The sequence below is a fragment of the Choristoneura fumiferana genome, chromosome 16, assembly GCF_025370935.1.
Source record: "Choristoneura fumiferana chromosome 16, NRCan_CFum_1, whole genome shotgun sequence".
Classification (NCBI taxonomy): Eukaryota; Metazoa; Arthropoda; class Insecta; order Lepidoptera; family Tortricidae; genus Choristoneura; species Choristoneura fumiferana.
The window spans coordinates 19,214,060-19,234,537 of NC_133487.1; the positions used below are offsets into that span (position 1 = coordinate 19,214,060).

At 41.4% G+C, this 20,478-nt stretch overlaps 2 protein-coding genes across 2 annotated transcripts; one reads left to right on the top strand and one right to left on the bottom strand.

Annotated features, from left to right (window-relative positions):
* The first annotated feature begins 503 nt into the window (after positions 1–503).
* Positions 504–19,364, top strand: LOC141436002 (uncharacterized). Its single transcript, XM_074098830.1, has 5 exons — positions 504–921; positions 2,426–2,554; positions 3,483–3,602; positions 5,191–5,317; positions 19,305–19,364. The coding sequence occupies exons 1-5, from the start codon at positions 847–849 to the stop codon at positions 19,328–19,330; spliced, it is 477 nt and encodes a 158-aa protein (XP_073954931.1). The 5' UTR covers positions 504–846; the 3' UTR covers positions 19,331–19,364.
* On the bottom strand, positions 7,131–18,478 carry LOC141436001 (uncharacterized). Its single transcript, XM_074098829.1, has 6 exons — positions 18,368–18,478; positions 13,938–14,067; positions 10,257–10,400; positions 9,430–9,514; positions 8,439–8,502; positions 7,131–8,289 (listed from the first exon to the last, which is right to left on the bottom strand). The coding sequence occupies exons 1-6, from the start codon at positions 18,375–18,377 to the stop codon at positions 7,496–7,498; spliced, it is 1,227 nt and encodes a 408-aa protein (XP_073954930.1). The 5' UTR covers positions 18,378–18,478; the 3' UTR covers positions 7,131–7,495.
* Positions 19,365–20,478: the final 1,114 nt, after the last annotated feature.

Genomic DNA, 20,478 nt, shown 5'->3' on the forward strand with positions numbered 1-20,478 from the left:
TATTTTTTGGTAGAGCGACTGAGATGGGTCATCAATTTGGCATAATGAGCCGCGACGACATTCGACGTACTAATTTATATAAGTCTTTTCATTATAGCTGTTGCCCGCAACGCACCTGTGATATGCCTTGTGTTGCGGGTGTCCATGGGCGGCGGTGATTGCTTCCCAACAGGTTACCCCCATGCTAGTTAACCCTCTCTAATATATAAATTATAGGTATATAAAAATCGGTCCAGTAGTTTATTACCGCATACAAAGAAGCGATCTGCTTCTCAGGGCAACGTAGCTCACCTAAATTCCGAGCTCAAGCATTTTGCGAGCAGTAATTGCAACAATATTTTTGTTTTCATTGCCCATTCATCCACACTGGTCTCAGGGCACGGCAAAGTGCCGCAAACTATTTCGAGGCAAGCTTGCGCGCACGCAATGTTTAGAATTTCCCATATTTTGACCCAAATACGCGTTGTCGCTGTTCGTAAAGTCCAGTGTTAGCCACGCGCCGGCGCCGCCTGCTCCGCTCCGCTAATAACTCACCCAAGTAAATATTTTCGCTAAACATATCATAACATGTCTATTTGGGATTGAAAGAAATATGCAGATCGTGTTTTATTAGCGGGATCAAAAGCGGAGTTGCAGTGCCGCTCGGAAGCTAGCGGGCGATACACGCGTCTTGAACCTCATCTTGTTTTAACTAACACATGACCATTTAGTCAGCGTCTTGTTTTAACTAAAACTGGCTAAATTTAGTGATAGTGAAAATGTGTGAGATCTCGTAAACATCAGTGTCTTGTCAATGTGTGTGTGGTGGTTCATGATGATCAGTGGTGGTGATTGAGACGCGGCAGGATGTCGCGTCGCGATGTGGTGCCGCGCGCGGAACGCGCCGAGTTCCCTGCGCCGCCGCCGAGCAAGTGCGCCAAGGTAAAACGAGGAGATAGGCACTAAACAGTACAGAGCGAAGAAAAACCGATGACATAATTCCTTAGAAGACATCTTTATATCTTATAGTTTCCGAGTTTTCCATACTGGCCTATCTAAAGGAGCCAATCTATAGGTCGGAGATGATTCAAGTCAAAAGTCAAAATATCTGGTTTACTAATGTTTCGGCGAATAACGTTTGGCAACCTGTTTCATTTCGCAACTTTTCATTTCCCAACTGTTTAATATTTCTGAAACTGTAAATATTTCAGGATTTTTATAAAACTAACCTAACCTAACCTAAAGGGTTCTACACGATGGCCCTGAAATAAATCCTGAAATATTTACAGTTTTAGAGTTTGCGAAATGTAAAGTTGCGAAATGAAACAGGTTGCCAAACGTTACGTTGCGAAAAGGCAGTACTCGAAATATCTTTATTCAGTAGGTAAGCTATAATAAGTACTTAAGAATGTCAAAAAATTCACCCCCGGTTCGGAAAAACCTCTGTTGAGAAGAATCCGGCAAGAAACACAACGAGGTATATATTTTTTAAACAGATTCACAATGTATCCCTATAATATTCCACTAATATTATGGTGGAAGCGTCATGCTGATTGGACGATATGAAGGATGGTGTATGGCCACCATTATAATGCGAAAGTTTAAGTCCCGGGGAAGGAGATAAGATATATTTTATCCCGGAAAATTGCAAAGTTCCCGCGGGATTGCGATTAACGAATCTACGCATACGGAGTTTATATTCTAGAGGTCTACTAATCTTTCGTCCTCCAGTATGCGGACACCAGCTGACATGGCGCATGATCCAAAGTCAGTGGGTATAGGCAAGTATAGGTAGTGCCACAAGTAGGGTTGCCAACTTTTTTTACAAGAAATAAAGTATATTTACGTCTGAGAAGGGAAATAAACAGTATTTTAGAAAAATGAACAGTATTTTCTTCTTTTCATGTATTAGAGACAAATTTTTGGGTGCTTCTCGCACAAGTTATAAATTTAGTTTCATTTTTAAAAGCCTTACAGACCTCGTCAGAATCAAAACTAAAATTAAGATAAAATAAGGAGGTACATTTTTATTAAATTAACATTCGCAGATTCGTTCTGAACCACCACTATTGTGACTATATATGCTGCAGGTACTGACTTAGTGTGTGCTAGTGTTAGGCAATGTTGATGCTGCTAACAGTATTTTACATACTTTATTTTAGTTCAACACTAAAAAGTATAATGTAGTGAAAAACAGTGTAAAACGTTAATGTTTTTAACAGTATAGTTGGCAACCCTAGCCACAAGAGTTGAAGTGAATGATTACCTACACACACAGCTCCATAAAGACTGATTGCATAAAAGGATAAAGTATAAATGAATGGGTGTCAAATCCCGAAATGATCTCAAATCCCGCTGTCATTAGGTACATGACATTATCTTGTGTGCGTGACCTCTCTGGTGGCACTACCTGTCATCTGTCACCTGTACAGCTGCGTGTGCGCAGGTGCTGTACTACACGTGGCGGCTGTGCTCGGTGGTGTTCTCCCACTTCGTGATGATCAGCCTGGTGGTGGCCTACTGCATCCTCGGCGCCGTTACCTTCGAGAAGCTCGAAGCCGCGCACGAGAAAGAGGTAACCCTTTTGAACTGGACACCAGCACCAGGAGGCAGCCGAGCGCTGACCGTGTTCTTTGTTCATGAATGAATGTATGAATGAACGAAACGTGATTGCTTGAATTTGAGTCATTACAGTGGTGTTACAATATTTTAAAAAGGCCATCACAGCCCGTCGTCGTCAAGCATGCAATAATAATAAGTAAGTATAAAAAAAAATAGTGGGATTATCACCTTCTACAAGTTGTTCAAAGGTCCCAATGACGCTGGGGCTTCGCTAGTCCAAATTAGAAATAAACATTCACTTCACTAAAACATTCGTCTGATTTCACACTTAAATAGTAAGTAATACAAATGTAAATACGAGAGTAATCTGTCCGTCGGCGCCGTATCTGCTTCGCGTACTGAAGTGAAGAAAAGCGCGTATCAACGAGTATATTAGCACGTGGGATATTTAGTGAATAAGAGAACTATTTCTTTTAAGTAATTTAATGGACGCCTTTCTGAGACCGGACGTACCTGTAGTTTTTGTAAATTGCACTGCTTTTATGTGCACTACTACTCACAGTTTACAAAGTTTGAAGCCCTTTTATGTATGTTTTAATATCCGGTAATTCCTAATGCTTTAGTATTTCTTAATGAGTCCAAAGCTCGACATTTTACATAAGCTCCAAGACAGAACAACTAAACCAACTGGGGATTTTAAATAATTTATTGAATAAGGCGTTACTTTGCGGAGTTCTCTCTTAATGGGGGGTAGGTATGTTATTTTAGTTTTTTTTAATTATTCATATAACCATTATCTCATGCGGCGAAAAAACTAAGATCATTATTCTCACTAATTACTGCTACAAAACGCTAGCCTAACTAACTGAGCTGGGTAGGTTCTGACGTGACACTCCATTCAGTCCACAATGTCCAACGATTTGGTGATGCTGTGCCGCCAGGTCAAGATGAACATCTCGCAGCTCCGTCGCAACACGACCGATAGCATCTGGACCATGACGAAGGACTCGGCGCTCTTCAGCGAGGCCAACTGGACCAAGGACGTCGTCGTCATGCTCAAGGTACCTACGGCTGGGGACCTCATAGACCGTGCAAAAGCATTTAACCTGACTGTCTTATGCTTAACGAAATTACAAGTTGTTCTGAAGACAATTTACAAGTTCACTCCTTGTTATCACACCGTTGTTACCATCTATTGCAAATATTGTAAAGGATATTTTGCCTTATTATTTGGCCAGGCACTATACATATATAGCATAAGTAGAAGAGCCTGATAGTAAAAAAAATGAAATGTTTTCCTTAAGATCGACTCAAGCTTGATCGGTTTTTATTATTTTGTTGATATATGCAGTTTGAGATTTGTATGTCGAATCAATATAGAAAAATAGGGGTCTCATACGAGCACAAGAACTGTATATTGTGTACGGTATAGTAGGTACTTTTTGAACTCAGATAGGCACCTAGACCTAGCCAGTTTTTTTAGAGGTAGAGCCGGTTATGGCTATGGCCGATATGGCGGCGTTTCATGATATGCCTAGGAATTTCATGATCTGCCTAAACGTCACTAGGCAAATCGTTAAACGGTCAGTTTTGAACGATATGGCGGATGTCCCTTAGCCAATTTATGAAATGGCGCCATTTCACGATATGCTTAGGAATTTCGTGTTCTGGCGAATTTCACGATCGGCCGCCGACATGTCCACGGATTAATATAAACAGAGTCTAAGTATCATGAGGTCCGTTTGAAGTTACAGTCTTGCTTGCGATCCATTTGTTAAAGCCAATCCCAAACCTAACACAAATATCAAAGATGTCAAAACCTACATATTAGTGCGAACGAACCAGCTTGTCCCCGGAACCCTCATCATCATCATCATCAATCCCGCAGAAATATAAAAAAAAACAGTAGGTATTTTCTTTTTTAATTGCGAAGGCTTATTATAATGAATGTCAATGAGTATGTTAGGGATGCGGTAACCTAGTTTGTTACTTTTGCTTTGTGACAGAATTTCAATTAGAATATTAGTGTTATGTATATAAGTAGATATGTATTTTGAAATTTATGAATTGTTAATTGTTCGTAAGAAGCACGCTGCATGTGAAACTGTGGCTACTTGTATGCCTTATGGCGCAACATAGTGTTACTGAAAATTACCTGTCATTTATATCCACCTGTTTTCACCTATGTTTGACAAATAAACGTATTTGGATTTGTATCAGCTCATAGTAGTCCACAGCAGTCCACTGCTGGACATAGGCCTCTTCCTTTCAGCCCCTCACATTAACCGCAGCCAGCGACCCTCTTAAGGTCGTCCATCCACCGTACCCCAGGACGCCCTACCTACCTAAACTACATATTCCCGTCCGTGGTCTCCATTCGAGGACTGGCCTGCTCCACCATCACTTCAGCGAACTAATTCTCTGAGCAACGTCGGTGACTTTCGTTCTTCGTCGGATAATGTGATTTCGGATTTTATCCTTCAAAGAAACCCCTAGGATTGCTCTCTCCATAGCTCGCTGAGCGACATTGAATTTGTGGATTAGCCCCGCAGTCCGCAGTCAAGGTCCACGTTTAGGCTCCGTACCCTTCATCCTTGGCTAATGGTGGCCAAGACAGTGTTGGTTTCACAAGTGGTGTTTCCTCGGCAGGATTTCGAGAATGCCATCCTGCTGGAGATGAAGGTGCGCGGCTGGGACGGCTCCGAGAGCACCGACCACATCCAGTGGACCTTCACCGGCGCGCTCTTCTACTCCATCATCGTCATCACTACCATCGGTCAGTACTCATGATCTTTTATATTATATTCAAATTACCTATTATTATTTTTTTATAACAAGCTTTTATTGGGTTACTATTGGAAGCGGTTGTGCCGACTCGCTGAGCACGCCCTCCACAGTCAGGGCGAAACTGTTACGTTAACCAACAGCAAAATCAATCATCTCCAAAAAAAAGTTGGGTTACTATCACTTCGTCTAAAAAGCAGCTGGTCTAAGTTGTGATCTAAAAAGTTCCCCGATTGTCTCTCGTCGGTATCCGTTCACGGCGGAGCGCCTTGCCGCAGCTCTAACCTAACCTAGCCCATGTTTTTCACGTTTCCGACACGAACAGGTGCTTTTTAGACTAGTGAATTTCCCGAAATAGAGGTCAATCTATCTTACTTGATGAAAAGTGCAGATGAGCCCAAAGGCGTGTTTAGTAACAGCCTATTCACTGTAGCCTTGAAGAGCCCTAGGCTATATCTATCGAACGGCTAAAGCTGATGCTGATGATTGCAGAAAACAATGTGGCTCGAGCTTAGGGCCCAAGAAGCCGATATGGCTAGAAATAGATCAGGTATATTAACTTTTCCGGTTTAGTCTGCAACAGGTTGTTGCTCCAGTTAATTTCTTAAAATAAAAACAGGATATTGCAACGATTGTAATTGAAAACGCAATGTAGGTAGGTACTAAGTATTAAGTATACGATTGGTTTTTTGGAGTCTTTTTGTATTTTTTTATTTCAACTCCAAATTTGTTACTTTTACAAAAATACTCCAAAAAAACCAATCATAATTTGATTGCTTAGTAGCGACATCTCTTGTCTGGGTGAGCGGTTGGTACCGAAAGAGTGTGACGTCTCTCGATGAGAGCGAAACATAGATGTCGCTAGTGCTGCTGCATAAGTAGCGTAGTAGAAATAAGCAACCTGAGATATGAATGCATAGGAAAATTCGTGTCTAGATTCCTGTCCAGCGGTGGTGTAGGGGATATAGCACGCAGCACGGATTGCTGAGGACCTGGGTTCGATTCCCAGCGCTGGCCTCTTTTTCTGGTTTTTCTGTGCATCCATGTCTCAGTTTGTATTTTCGATATTAAGTATACCTTAGATATTACGTGTCTATGAATATGTAAAAAATGGTCACACATTAACAGGTAGGTAGTATGAAAATGCGGCAAGGTTGGTTCTGGAATGTAGCCGATAGCATTTTTATTTGTTTCATTACTAGTTCTATGGTAGTGTAATAAAAATTGTGTTTCACCTAGAGATCAAATCACTTGTATGTACAGTCACCTGCAATAAACGGAGCGTGCAAAAAGAGCTGACAAATCTTACTGGTCCTATAAATAGAGTTGTATCAGATATGTATGCACGTTTTGTTGTGTCAGATACCTATTGGTGCTGGGCTGGTAACTTTACCTATTTAAAAGTACAAAATTCAAAAATGTTTATTTGAATTTTTATAGAGGTACAGACGTTACAGAATTATGAACTGTGCAGAGTATTGCCACTGTGACTAACGAATGTTTAAATAAGACTGAAAAAGTTCGGCAAATATGAATTATGCCACTCGCACTTAAATTTTAATGGACATTTACTGTCAAATTAGCATCAAACGCTCAGCATTAGTACGCCAAAATATTTTTTCGAATAAAAATATTCGTTTTGAAAAGAGCGCGGGAGGCGGCGCGCGCTGGCCGCGCGCCAGACGCCGCCGTCTATCAAAACTTTATGATCCCCGCACACAAACTCGCCGCTTTTATTTCTGAAATCACTCGACAGATTTACGACGAGCCTACACAAAAACATTACGACAGAATAAAAACCAACGTGAGATTCGGAACATGTTTAATGATGAGAGCACTTGCACACCGGCCTCTTTTGCCGGCGGGGGACGCCGTTAAGCATGCGCACTCCTTGAATTCTTTGATCGTATTTTCTTCTCAATAATCCTGCAAAAATGATTCATTATTCCTTTTGTTAAAACGGATGCTAATGCTACGTCAACAGAAAGTTTTAGCGGTGGTAGTCACAGGGAGGGGGCCGTCGGTCTGCGAGGCGGTGTTTGTTGCAGTTAGCACTGAGCACGCGTCGGCGTCGTCAGCGCTACACTAATATTTACACAGCACTCGGCGCCGCGCACGCGCCGCGTTCACAATAAATTAGTTTTATTAGTCACTGCACATCGAACGGTACTTAGAAACCGAACTGACCGTAGCCGCGGGGACCGATCTGGCCAGTGGGGCCGCCGGGACCCACCAGCAAGCGCCGCCCCGGCCCGATGATGCCGGTAGGGCCGCCCGGCCCGATGAGGAGCCCCGGTTGCGCCATTCGGCCACCCTGGAACCCGTACGGGCCGATCATCCCCGTGGGTCCCCCCGGCCCGACCAGCACGCTCTGGCGCCGCCCCCCTCGCCCTCCCGGCCCGATCATCCCGGTCGGCCCGCCGGGGCCAACCAGCACCGGTTGCTGTCCGAACTGTTGGGGACCGAGGTACCCTGTGGGGCCTCCGTTTCCGACTAAAACTCCTCTCTGGGCCGATTCTTCTGGACCAATCTGTCCCGTGGGTCCATCAGGTCCGGCAAGAACTCCCTTGTTCGAAGAATGCGCCGGACCAATGTGTCCAGTGGGACCGTCTGGACCCACGAGTACGCCTGTGTTTCGATGGATAGCTTTCAACGCGCTGTTGGGTCGGTCTTGTCCAGCGTGGGCCCTGTCATCGCGGTGGTGTGGGCCGATGTGTCCAGTGGGTCCCTCAGGGCCGACTAAAAGGCCGGGATTTCTTTGGTTCGAGCCAGTGTCACCGATGGGTCCATGCGGCCCGATGTGCCCGGTGGGTCCCTCGGGCCCGGTCAGCACGGGCCGAGCGGCCAGCAGGCGCGGCGAGTTCTCCCCGAACTCCACCCCCGGCGCGTCGGGGAACGCCCCCCCTTTCTTCTCATAGTTCGGCAGCAGCATGGGGCGCTCATCGTCTATCTCATTGAAATATTCTGAAATCGCAATAAATTTCATAGTTAGTTCATATTCTCAAACTCAAACTCAAATTTATATTTTTATTACCTACTACCCAAGCCCTCTCATTCGGAGAGGAGGCCTGTACCCTGCAGTGGGAGGTAGGTAGTCCAAGATGATATCTCACCTGAGTTACGATTCTTGCTTGGCCTCTTGTAGCAGCAAAGAAACATCCCAGAAGCGCATGCTTGCTGTAACATTAACGGATGTTGTAGTGGGTGGTATCGTTGGATAGGTCTTCTAAAACTACTTGTTAAGACGATTTATCGATTCAGTGATATACTTGCAAAATATTCAACTTTAAAGTAATAAAATCGAGCGTCCCCTCCCCTCTATAAAATCTAAACCAGTGCCGTTTAGGCTGCAGCAAGGACCAAAGAAATGGACATACATACATACGCTCGATAAACATAACTCTCCTTCGGGCAGTCGGGTAATTATCAACGCGGTCCGTTTCTACTTTACTACTGACAAAATTTCCAAGATTTTTTTGTATACTTAGGATCAATGTGAAAAAAGCATTTTTTGCTTTGAACCATTAGTCTCAACTTTGAAGCAAAAAGTTTGGGCAAGATAATTTTGTCATTAAATCCTGAAAATGTTCATCGATGAGCTGAGTTAATTTCATTAATAATGGGCAGGCGGTCCGGATCCGGACCGGGCCATATACTCCGATATACTCGAACTAAACCCAGCGGTTGAAATTTCAAGATTATATCCCTATCCCTTGGGAATATCGGGATAAAAAGTAGCCTATGTGTTATTCCAGACGTGCAGTTACCTTCATACCAAATTTTATGCGTAAGCCCAGCGGTTGTTATTTCGAGATTTTATCCCTATCCCGCAGGAATATCGGGATAAAAGTAGCCTATGTGTTATTTCAGATGTTGAGCTATCTACATACCAAATTTCATCCAAATCCGTATAGTCGTTTGAGCGTGAAGGAGTAACAAACATACACACACACACACACACACTTTCGCATTTAAAATATTAGTAGGATTATAGAGTGAGAGGGACGATAGAACTTCGATTTTCGAATTTCGTAGTAGCCACCCTGGGTCCGCCATTTGACGAGCCCAGAGCTATAATTAGGCTGTGAGAGAGTTGTATGTTACCGGCAGGTCGGTGCGCGGCGTGCACTCGGCCGTGGACACACACTTGCAGTACTGCAGCGAGTCCAGCGTGCCGTCCGACTGGTACCTGCACACAATGTAACTGATACAAATTGGGTAGATTCCTGGATAAAAAATATATAAATCTATTTATTCCGTCAGTTATAGAAATTAAAATATCGGACAACAGATTACAAAGATAAAGCGCGGGAGTTGGGCCGCCCGCGCGGTGTACTGCCTTTTCGGTTTCGCCAAATTTCACTTAGCAACCAACATTTGGCCTGTTTTTATATCAGTTTTACTTCAATTTGATTTGTGCAAGCGAGCGAAGTGAGCGAGCAAGACGGTTCGGAGCAGAAGCGACTTGGATAGTTTAGGTTCAGAAGGTTAATGCGGGAGCAAAGCGGAGCGTAGCTTCCGCTTTATACGTTAGTAGGTATCTCTTAGTAGTCTGTGTTAGCCTTCAATGTTAGGTTTTTTTTATAGCAGCCAAGATAACTGCCACTAGAAAAGTAGGTTGGATGCCATTCAATATGTTGCTAAATTAAGGTAGGTTTGCCAATCAATACCTTTGACGAACACACAAAAATGACATCTTCATAAAATTCCAGGTAATAATTTGCATAATAATAATTTGTCAAATCTTTAGTTGGGAAATGATATCAGTGCGAAACGTTGAGTTGGGAAATAAAATTTCGCCTACGTAAAAATATGGGATAAGTAGTTTGGGAGCTAATAATTAGCGAAACTACTACTACTACTAGCATACTACTAGCATTTGCTAGTATGTACCTACATACAAACAAAAGCACAGTTAACTGCGGCAGTACCTGGTGTAGGCGCCGTCGCGCATGCGCTGTGGCTCCGCGCGCACCGGGTAGCGGCCGGAGCCGGAGCCGGCGGGCCGGTTGTAGAAGCCCCCGGTGTCCGTCGGCTCCTTGATCTCGTCTGCTTGCACGTTGTTCTGACGGTGTCTGGAATCGTATATCATTATGAAAATCGTACGAACTTTTCTGGAAGGACTAAATTAAAACGAGGTTATTATTTTGAATTTCCTGAAAAGTATTTCACTTTTGATCTAGGAGTGCGAAACTACGTATCGGTACCAAATTTTAAGTCAATCCTTAGAAAATACGAATTGAAGTAATAACTTGTAAATAAAAAAAAAGCCACGCCTGATGGCAAGCTTAGATTTTTATCCCAAAATTAAATGTCCAGAGTGAGCGAGGGAGTCTAGCTTTTGGAGGCTTGCTAACTTTTAAACTCAAATAATATCAGGATCACTATTTAAAAATTACTGATGAACTTTTTATGGCTCCATATTTGAAAAGGAATAAACGGAACCCTTATAGGATCACTTTGTTGTCAAGCCCCTTTTTCTCAGAAACGCGTGAAATGGATATCAGACTAACATCTGCTAAATATTATTCCTTAAAGTATTTCTAAGTCGACGCAATTAAAAAGATAAAGTTAAACTATGTTACGTAGTACAGCCGCCATCAGATCTAAGCCATAAGTTCGCCTTTGTACTCTTTTGTTTTGTTGTTTTCTTTTCGTATTATTTTTGTGTTTTATGTATAATAAAGTATTTACATACATACATACATACATACATCTTTCGGAGTGGCCAAGGTGGTAAAAAATATCGATACATGATCTTCGTATCAGCATATTATATACCTTAATAATAGAGTGCATGAGCCAATATTTTTGACCACCTTGGCCATTTCGAAGTATTTGATGGCGGTTGTACATTCGATGATTTGTGACATGCTCAAATTTTTTGCCGCGTGCCATTCGTTCGCCACCCCTGACTTGATTTGAAATGAAAAACCCTTTGATCTTCTTCATTTCAGTTCAGAAGTAATACGGCTTTGTACCAAAGTTATAATTGTTATTCTACTAGAACAATAAAGTGCTAAAACAAATCTTGGCAAGCTTTGGCAAGGCAAGGTGATAGAAATCAGGTAACACGGCATAATAGTAATTAACATTCGTATTACCAATTGCACGTGTAATTTCAGCCTTCTATCAGCCGGAGCTAGCTCTAACGCAACCGCCAACAATGCAAATGAAATCAATACTAACGTTGCTAAACACACTAACCCAGAGCTGTCTCTTGCGGAAGCTTGCACGGGTTTTTTGCTCGATATTCGGCGCCGGCGCCGCGTGAGGCAACCAGAGATTGATTGGCCGCAGTTCAAGCGAAAGGCTGTAATGTGATTTTGGAATGCCCTGCGAGTAAATATGCGCAACGCCGCCAAATTATGAAATTTACTCAAAGGAAGCCATCGCAATCATTTAAGTTCTATCATATCTAGTTACTTGTTACCTACATAACAGACTCGTTATTCAACTTGGTGCTGGCAAAGTTATTCAATTGGCACATGATGACTCCTTTGAAGGTCGAAGCGAATAAAACCAAAACCGGTGAAGTCAGTTTGTTTTAAAACTATGCAGGAAGATATTCAGACATCTTTTGTCTAAAACACGAAATGTAACGCCTTGTCAATACGTAAGTAGTGACAAACTTTGTCTGTGCCTCTGTCAATCTGTTTACAACGAGCGCACGTGATGTGCCAACAAAAGCGACGTTTCCTGGAGCAGACGCGACTGAGACGTTCCTTTATGACGCAAGTAGTGCAACGTTCAGCCATTCTAGTGTCAACCGTAATAGCAGTAATGTTATAGCGCAGCAAACAATGGCATACGAGTATCGGCGTTGGGTAAGGCGCTGAAAGCGATGGTGACGCACCAAGGACTTAATCAAGGGATAGAATTGGTGTAATTAGAGATGAGAATTACGTGCTTCGTGCATGCAATGCGAATGTAATAAATTAACTTACTCGTAGGCTTTCGGGTCAAGGTGCAAATGGTAGTTGTAAATGATGCGGTTAACATTTCCGTTGATTGCATTGTAGTTTAATTGGTAGCAACGGTCGATTTATTATTTCTGCGATCAAATTTTCATCGTGCAAGGAAACCAAAATTGTATGGTTGATTTCGTATTGTTTTCGCGATAATACCTTATACATAACAAATTGGTGTGGCTTGATTTAAGTTTGAACTAAGCTCCTGACAAAAAATAAAGATAGCATACACAACATACATGTCATATAAACCTACTTGACTTCAGTATATTAGCAACGCTTAAAAAAAGAGACTGATAACTTTTCGCAAAATCACAATCAAATCCGTAGAAGCTGTCTTGGTGACAAAAGTATTTGAACACGCTCTTACGCGATTGATAATACGGCCGTGTTCAGATATTTTTAAGTACCTAGTTGGTCATCTCTGATGTTTATGGTGGCGGCAGGTAAGCAATTATGTATTTGGGAGTACGTAAAAAGCCATGGTAATTTAGCGGTTTGACCTATGGTCTCTCACGCAGAGGACTGTGCTTGGTACGCAGAAGGTCATGTAGCCAGATAGAGGGCAGTGTAGCCCATTTTTGGTTGAATCTGTCGTGCGATTAATAAACAGTGATCCATGGCTATTGAGTTTTTATATCTTCAGAAGTATTAATAAATTCAAGCCCGGTCCCGGATATTTAAATTTTTCGGAACTTAAAATAATGGGTGTATGTATGTGTAGTAATCTATGCATTCGAAGCAATTCATGGTTGAGTGATATTTCCAATTCCTACTGGGTTTACAAGCCCACTCAATATGTGAGAAGGCCCGTGCTGGGCAGGACGAGCAAGCCGCAAACGATGAAATGAGATATTGTGGTTGAAACTATAGGTCTACATATTACTAAGTTAACTTGTAATGAATATCGGTGTATGACTGTTTGTTTCATAATAAATAAATAAAATAAATTGTGTACAGAATCTTCCGAGTTTTCGTATATTTTATACCTTAGGCTGCTATTTACTCTTAACCTACTGAGTCTCAAGTAATCTTATCCGTTATAATTTTTCTTGTAAATTTGATAAACTTACTACCATCCTGATTTTTTTCAAATTTTTCCAACCAACAGTTTAGATTTTAGAGCAGAGGGACGCTCGACTTCACTGAATCGAAAAATCGTTAAGGCAACCCCCCAAATATAAAATACCTATCTAACGATACCCCATACTATAGGATTAGTCGAGAAAAAAATCACCCCGACTTTACGTCTATGGGAGGTAATTTTTTTTATTTTATTTTACCACTTTGTCGGCGTGACTGATATGTACTGAGCATACCCGCGAACAGACAGACTGACAGACATGGCGAAACTATAAGGGATCCTAGTTGACTACAGAACCCTAAAAAATATACCATGAGCTTACAGTGAAAAGGTGTATGACTGTGTGATGTATGCATACCCTCGAAGCAATTCAGGGTTGCGTGATATTCCCAATTCCTACTGGGCTTATATTACAAGCCCACTCAATGTGTGAGAAGGCCCATGCTGAGCAGGACGAGCAAGTCGCAAATGATGAAATGATGATGGTGTGGTTGAAGACCTTGTACACATATGTCCAAAGCAATAAAATGATTATGACTATGATATGAAACACTGACCTGCTGGCGCTGTCGTCTACAAAGCGCACTTTGGTGTCGATGCGCACGGAGGCTGCGCCCGCGCCGTCCTCGTCCCAGCGCCAGCGCTCGCCGCCGCACGCGCCCGCCAGCGCCACCACCAGCCATGCTCCTGTACACAACCAGACCCTGGTTAGACCCTGGTCGCCCTTCACACAGGGCAACTGCTAAGCAAACTGCTAAGGAATGGAATTCGCTTCCGTCGTCTGTTTTTAACCCCCGACGCAAAAAGAGGGGTGTTATAAGTTTGACCGCTATGTGTGCTGTGTGTCTGTGCGTCTGTATATGTGTGTGTGTGTGTCTATCTGTATGTCTGTCTGTGATACCGTAGCTCTTAAACGGGTGGACCGATTTCAATGCGATTTTTTTTATTTGAAATCTAGTTTTCTAGCGATGATTCTTAGACATGTTTCATCAAAATCGATCAAGCCGTTTGTAAGATATTGAACTTTGAAGTGACAAAGTCGGGGATTTTTCAACTTTTTGTTGGTTAGGTTATTCCGGGTAGATACAATCTAGGGCTCTTCAAGTTATAATAGGTTACTGAACCAGTGAGATATACCTTTGGCTTCACCTGCACTTAACATCAGGTGATAGGGGTCAATCACGGTCAGTTTTATTGTAAAAATAAAAACCGGCCAAGAGCGTGTCGGACACACTCAGGATAGGGTTCCGTAGCCATTACGAAAAAATCAAATAATATTTTTCTAAGGATTTCGTATTGTGTACTGAATCTTCCAAGTTTAGGTATATTTTATACCTTAGGCTGCTATTTACTCTTAAACTACTAATAAGTTTCAAGCAACCGTAGCCGCTATAATTTTCCTTCTAAATTTGATATATTTACTACCATCCTGAATTTTGTTTTTTTTTTCAAACCTATCCAACGTTACCCCACAATATAGGGTTAGTCGAGAAAAAAAAATCACCCCCACTTTACGTCTATGGGAGGTACCCTAAAAAATTTTTTTTTACTTTTTTTTATTGTACCACTTTGTCGGCGTGACTGATATGTATATTTATTTTAAATTACAGCTTTCTAGTACTAACGGTCTCTGAGCTTACCGGCGGTCAGACAGACAGCCAGACGGACAGACATGGCGAAACTATAAGGGTTCCTAGTTGACTACGGAACCCTAAAAAAGTAGCGGTACGTCGCCCTTTGCATATTACTGTGTTCTTGAATGGTGTGGTCATTCTCGCCCGCCGGGTAAGAAGGACCCGCAGGGCTACTACGAAAATCGAAACTCGAAGTTCGTATCGTACCGTCCCTCTCGCTCTCGTATTAAATAGTAAAATAGTATAAGTGTCAGAGGGACCGCACAACACGAACTTCGAGTTTCGATTTTCGTAGTAGCCCTGCAGTCCCGAACATTAAAGAACGCAGGATTCAGACGCTGCGGGCGATAAGCTACTACACACCTACCGCGGGTGGCAGGTTAGCACTTCCAGTCCAAGTCCACTCCAAAACCGCAAAACATTATTGCCTATAAGATCCGATAGAATTTTGAACATAATTTTGAAAGTTAGTCTTTCTCATCCATTCTTTCCAACTACTCGTACCTAATCATCACTCCATCTCGTGGACTGTCTTCCTACAATCCTGCACCCCATTCTCGGTCTTCATTCCTACATTTTCTCTCTTCATTCTGTCAGAAAAAGATATGCCGATGATATATTTTTCCGCGGCAAATCTTAATCATGGATCATTACATGATTGAACTGTAGTTTTATGAGTCATTTTATGCAAGATTGTCTCCATGATAGTCTGTAATTACGGGTGGACAATGCACGTAGTGTCAAGGCGGTGAATGACATAGTATTTATAATTAGATAGGCTAGAAGCTAGAGGGAAGGTGAATCACAGATGGCGATGACTATCGGTCACCAGGTTACAACGTAGGGAGTTTACAAACACCAGCGACCTCACATCAGCCGTATTATGATAGCGCGCGATTGTTAGTATAACCGTAGGGATTGTCTATTTTATCTAAACATTAACAAGGAGAAAGATTTTGTTTAGTCGTTGATAGAAAGTATCATTCAAAGGGGAAATGTATGTATAACTGAGAAAGATTGTTTTGACACGTTCAACTTCGACCTTACGTCGGCACATATTCGCAAAAGGCGGTTTTAAATGTGTAGTTATAAAATTATGACATAAACAGTCGGTGTGTTAGGACACAAAATTCCCAAATTAGACCTGCCATAATCTATAATTTGCTTCAAACTAGCTTTGTTGCTTGCTTGTACTGAGAATGTCCAAAATGTTATCGAATGTTTCTATTACATCATGGAGTTTGCTGTACACGGATAGATAGCTTAAGGCTTTTGTGTAGTGTTGTTGGGAAGCAGCGTTGTATGAGGTGCGTGTGCGGCGGTCGCGCGCCGAGCGTCGTCGCGGTAGCGGCGTGGGCGGGCGGCGGGGTTGCGCAAACGCTGCGGCTCAAGGATCCTCTGAGGCAACGGAACCTTTTGTGGATCAACTTGTTCGGCGACATGCGTGTAAACGTGTACTTTTGGATTCCATAATAATGACAAAATCTCTGCAAGGTCGTAAACGCCCATAGTAAAATAGTTATGGGCTTATGGGCAGTAAAATCGTCATTTTAATTGCCTTCGGTTAAATAGTAGATTGATAAACAAGGGTTTTAGGTGATCAATTACACCCAATATATTTAGGCGCACGAGCGAGCAAAGCGAGCGAGGGTGCTTATAGTTCGCGGGTGTATTTGATCATGTACACTCGAGTTGAACACACTACTTTTCATCACAAATGCGAGGAAATAAAGAAAAACCGTTATAAATGTTTACGCAATTTGTAACAGAGCGGAAGAAAATTTATCGCGCCAAACCGTCTTTTGTTTTTTTATTATTGGCTCGCGCTCTCTGGTTTTGGCACATTCAGCCAGCACTGGCCAGCAGCATTATGCCAGCATGGAGGTTTGGAGGTAAGTATTACGCAATACAATCTCCATTTTTACCAGGTCGTGAATACAAAAGAGCACCATTCAATTTTTAAATTTACTTATATCCCTAAAGATGTAAATCGAATTTACAACACGGATTTCAAGTTTAATGCAAACTAAGATTGGTTTTTTTGGAATCTTTTTGTATTTTTTATTTCAATTCCAAATTTTTACTTTTACGGTCATCCCGTAAAACCTAATCCATCAGGATTAGGTGGGAATCATCCCAGTGTTGGTCTTATTTTTTTGGTTTTTCTGTGCATCTATATTTCAGTTTGTATTTTCAAATGCAACCTACTTTCAGAGCTTAAGTGATGAAAAGTTGTTTCTGTTAAAAGTCGTGTTTTAACCTACGCAAAGCCCCTCAAGCAAAGGGTCGTGAGTTCGAGCCGGGCTCACACCTCTGACTTTTTCGAAATTTATGTACATTAAAAATTTACCACGACCTTTACGGAAAATTAAAATATCGTTAGGAAACCTGCACTTTCGTGCGAGAAAATTCAATGGCAGTGCAAAGTTCCCAATCCGTACTGGGCCTGATGGAACTACGACCACACCGTCTCCTTCTGAGAAGAGGCGGGACGTAATATAGGGTGAGATGAGAAGACAATAGTAGACTAGGTACCTAAATAAATTTTAATGAATTTAATTTAGACGGTAATTGGCAGAGAAATCAGATAATTAATACTGAGTGAAATTACTACTGCTACATGTACAGTTATATCTTTAGACTTATAAATTGTGTTATGTGTGTTGTGTATAGCTTACGCTACATTATGTTACGAAAAGTTGCAGCCTTACACATACATACTAACTTGTATTACAAAGAATTTATTGCAGAATTATTTGTAATACATGTAGTAATGTATGTATTAACTAAAACCTCTGACTAAATCGTCATAATTAAAGTCATATAAAACCACGATTAATATGAATAAATTTCTTAATACTCGTGAAATACATAAGAAAATGAATGGTTAATGTCTACTAAATATTTGAAGCACGTTGACGCACTCGGGCACCGTAGGTTCCGTACAAGTATTTTTTGTTATATGATATAACTATAAATTTATGCTTTTAGCAATTTTTCCTTTATCTGTGCTATAAGACGTTGCTTCGTACCAAATTTCAAGATTCTGAGTTCACGGGAAGTACTCTGTAGGTTTTGATTCCCTTGCGAGCATAAACGACTGTATCTTTTGATTGCATTGGCTTAGAAGTTTGATTTTTTCACAGCTCCAAGGGACAGTAGACGTGAGTAACTAAGTATTCATTTAAATTTCAGCTTGATACCTCCACGCGTTCCTGAGAAAAAGGGTCTTGACAGGCAGACAGACGGACAACAAAGTGATCCTATATATGGGTTCCGTTTTGAGGTACGGAACCCTAAAAATATTTTTTTTAATATAAATAATGAAATAAAAGCTAATAAAAAATACAAACCGATAAACATCGTAGAATCCACTTATCACAGTCAACTCAGGAATCTTATTTAAAATAAACTTTTTGAAAATGAATTAAATATAAAATATCGGTATTCATTCGCGTGCGGCTGCGCGCTGCGCCCAGAGTGCTGCAACTGAGCCGGCGCCCGCGCCGCCGCCACATGCCCGCGCCGCGTCTAAGCGTGCTGTAATTGTTGCGATGGTACAAAATAATAATACGGAAATTGATTTGACTATTGTAATGTGTATCTTTCACACCTCTCCTTCAGAAAAGTGACTTTTCCTCCCTGACGAGAGGGAGCAAAGTGCAACTTTTCTGTTCAAGGCTAAGTGTTTTATTGCAAATGCCACTTTTGAAGTTGATAATTGTAAAGCCACGCCATTTTCTATGCTGGTTGTTCTTTAATAATATTTAAATTTTTTAATGCTCGGTATGAGCCACTCGGGAGCAAAATTATTTTCATCTTAGGCGTTAACACTTGAATCCCTCATTACGCTCAGGATTATAGTTATAGAATCCTTCGCTACATTCTGGATTCAATGTACGCCCTCGCCGTAAATACACCATTTTGCTTCTTTGTGACACATTAAACTATTTCTTACCGTTTTGTCGCTGTTTTATCTCTCCGTGCTTAAGTTTATTTTGGGCGTCTAAAAACACCATAATACTTAGGTATAGTCGACCAAGAAATTATTTACCACCCTAAGGTTCAATGTTATTTGTAGTGCTTAAAACATCGAACCCTATTTATACACTCACAAGTCAATATGGCAATCAGCCTTATTGTTTTATTTCTGAACTAGGACTGTCATTACAATTGGTAAAGCACTTTCTTGGCCGACTATGCTTTTATCTAATAATAATTCAATGTTTTTTATTTGGTACCAGTGTACGAAGAGTCTCTTACAATTTGGAAATATTTGTTAAATAAAAGGTGGTACGAGGATGCGGTTCGCCTGATGGGAAGCAATACATAGCCGCCTATAGATCGCCGCAACTCGAAAAGTATGACAGGTGCGTTGCCGACCCTGCGAAAGGCTGATAGGCTCGTTTTTTAACGATCGCTATTTATTTTAGATAATAATTTACGTCGACGGCAGACAGTTGGGTTTTATTGTGGCTCTAAACCAGTTTTCTCATTTAATGAATTTCACAATCCAAGCAATTGGGCACAGACATGAAGGTAAACATAACATACGGTTTGTGGAAAACACCAAGGTTGAAAGAAATTGAGATTATCTTAACACCGGTCCGCCATGATCTGCAGGGTCAAGGTCATCGGGTCGCTTTTGATGCGTCTGAATCATCTCCGAAACAGCCTCGTCTCGAGATTCAGTGATGCAAGGGAGTAAGTGGACGTAGACTCTATCGTGAAGTTTTGCTCCATCTAATTTATTATGTAACTAGAGTTTACCGACGGCTTCGCACGCGTAAGTCATTAGATAGGTACTGCAGTTGAATTTAAATTCCGGGATTTTCCAAAATCCGGGAATTCCCGAAAATTAGAACGTGGTTTTTATTGACATTTCCATTAGAAGCCACTATGTCAAATTTCATGACACTAAGCCCAATGGTTGTTATTTCGAGATTTCAGACGACCAGATGGCCTAGTGATTAGAGAACCACTACGAAGCTTGAGGTCCCGGGTTCGATTCCCGTGTCGGGGCAGATATTAGTATGAAAAATACGAATGTTTGTTCTCGGGTCTTGGGTGTTTAATATGTATTATCGTATTTATGTATCTATCTATATAATTATATTTATCCGTTGCTTAGTACACATAATACAAGCTTTGCTAAGCTTACTTTGGGACTAGGTCAATTGGTGTGAATTGTCCCGTGATATATATGTAATCTTATTGTTCTTAATTTCTATGTGTATGATCCGAGTTGGTCGAAATAAATTTATTATTATTATTATTATTATTATTATTATTATTATTATTATTTATTTATCCCTATCCCACGGGAATATCGGGATACTAAGTAGCTCATATGTTTTCCAGATGTCCAGCTATCTACAAACCAAATGCGTCCAGCCGTTTTAGCGTGAAGGAGTAACAAACATACACACACACACACACACACACAAACTTTCACATTTATAAT

Excerpts from the sequence above, each read along its gene's own strand:
- LOC141436001 (XM_074098829.1), bottom strand. Across the intron at positions 10,401-13,937 it reads GTAGACGACAGCGCCAGCAG|ACACCGTCAGAACAACGTGC; the intron begins GTCAGTGTTTCA and ends ATACGATTCCAG. Across the intron at positions 8,503-9,429 it reads CGCCGCGCACCGACCTGCCG|CAAGCATGCGCTTCTGGGAT; the intron begins GTAACATACAAC and ends TTAATGTTACAG.
- LOC141436002 (XM_074098830.1), top strand. The coding sequence starts at position 847 with ATGTCGCGTCGCGATGTGGTGCCGCGCGCGGAACGCGCCGAGTTCCCT. Across the intron at positions 2,555-3,482 it reads AAGCCGCGCACGAGAAAGAG|GTCAAGATGAACATCTCGCA; the intron begins GTAACCCTTTTG and ends CTGTGCCGCCAG. Across the intron at positions 3,603-5,190 it reads ACGTCGTCGTCATGCTCAAG|GATTTCGAGAATGCCATCCT; the intron begins GTACCTACGGCT and ends TTTCCTCGGCAG.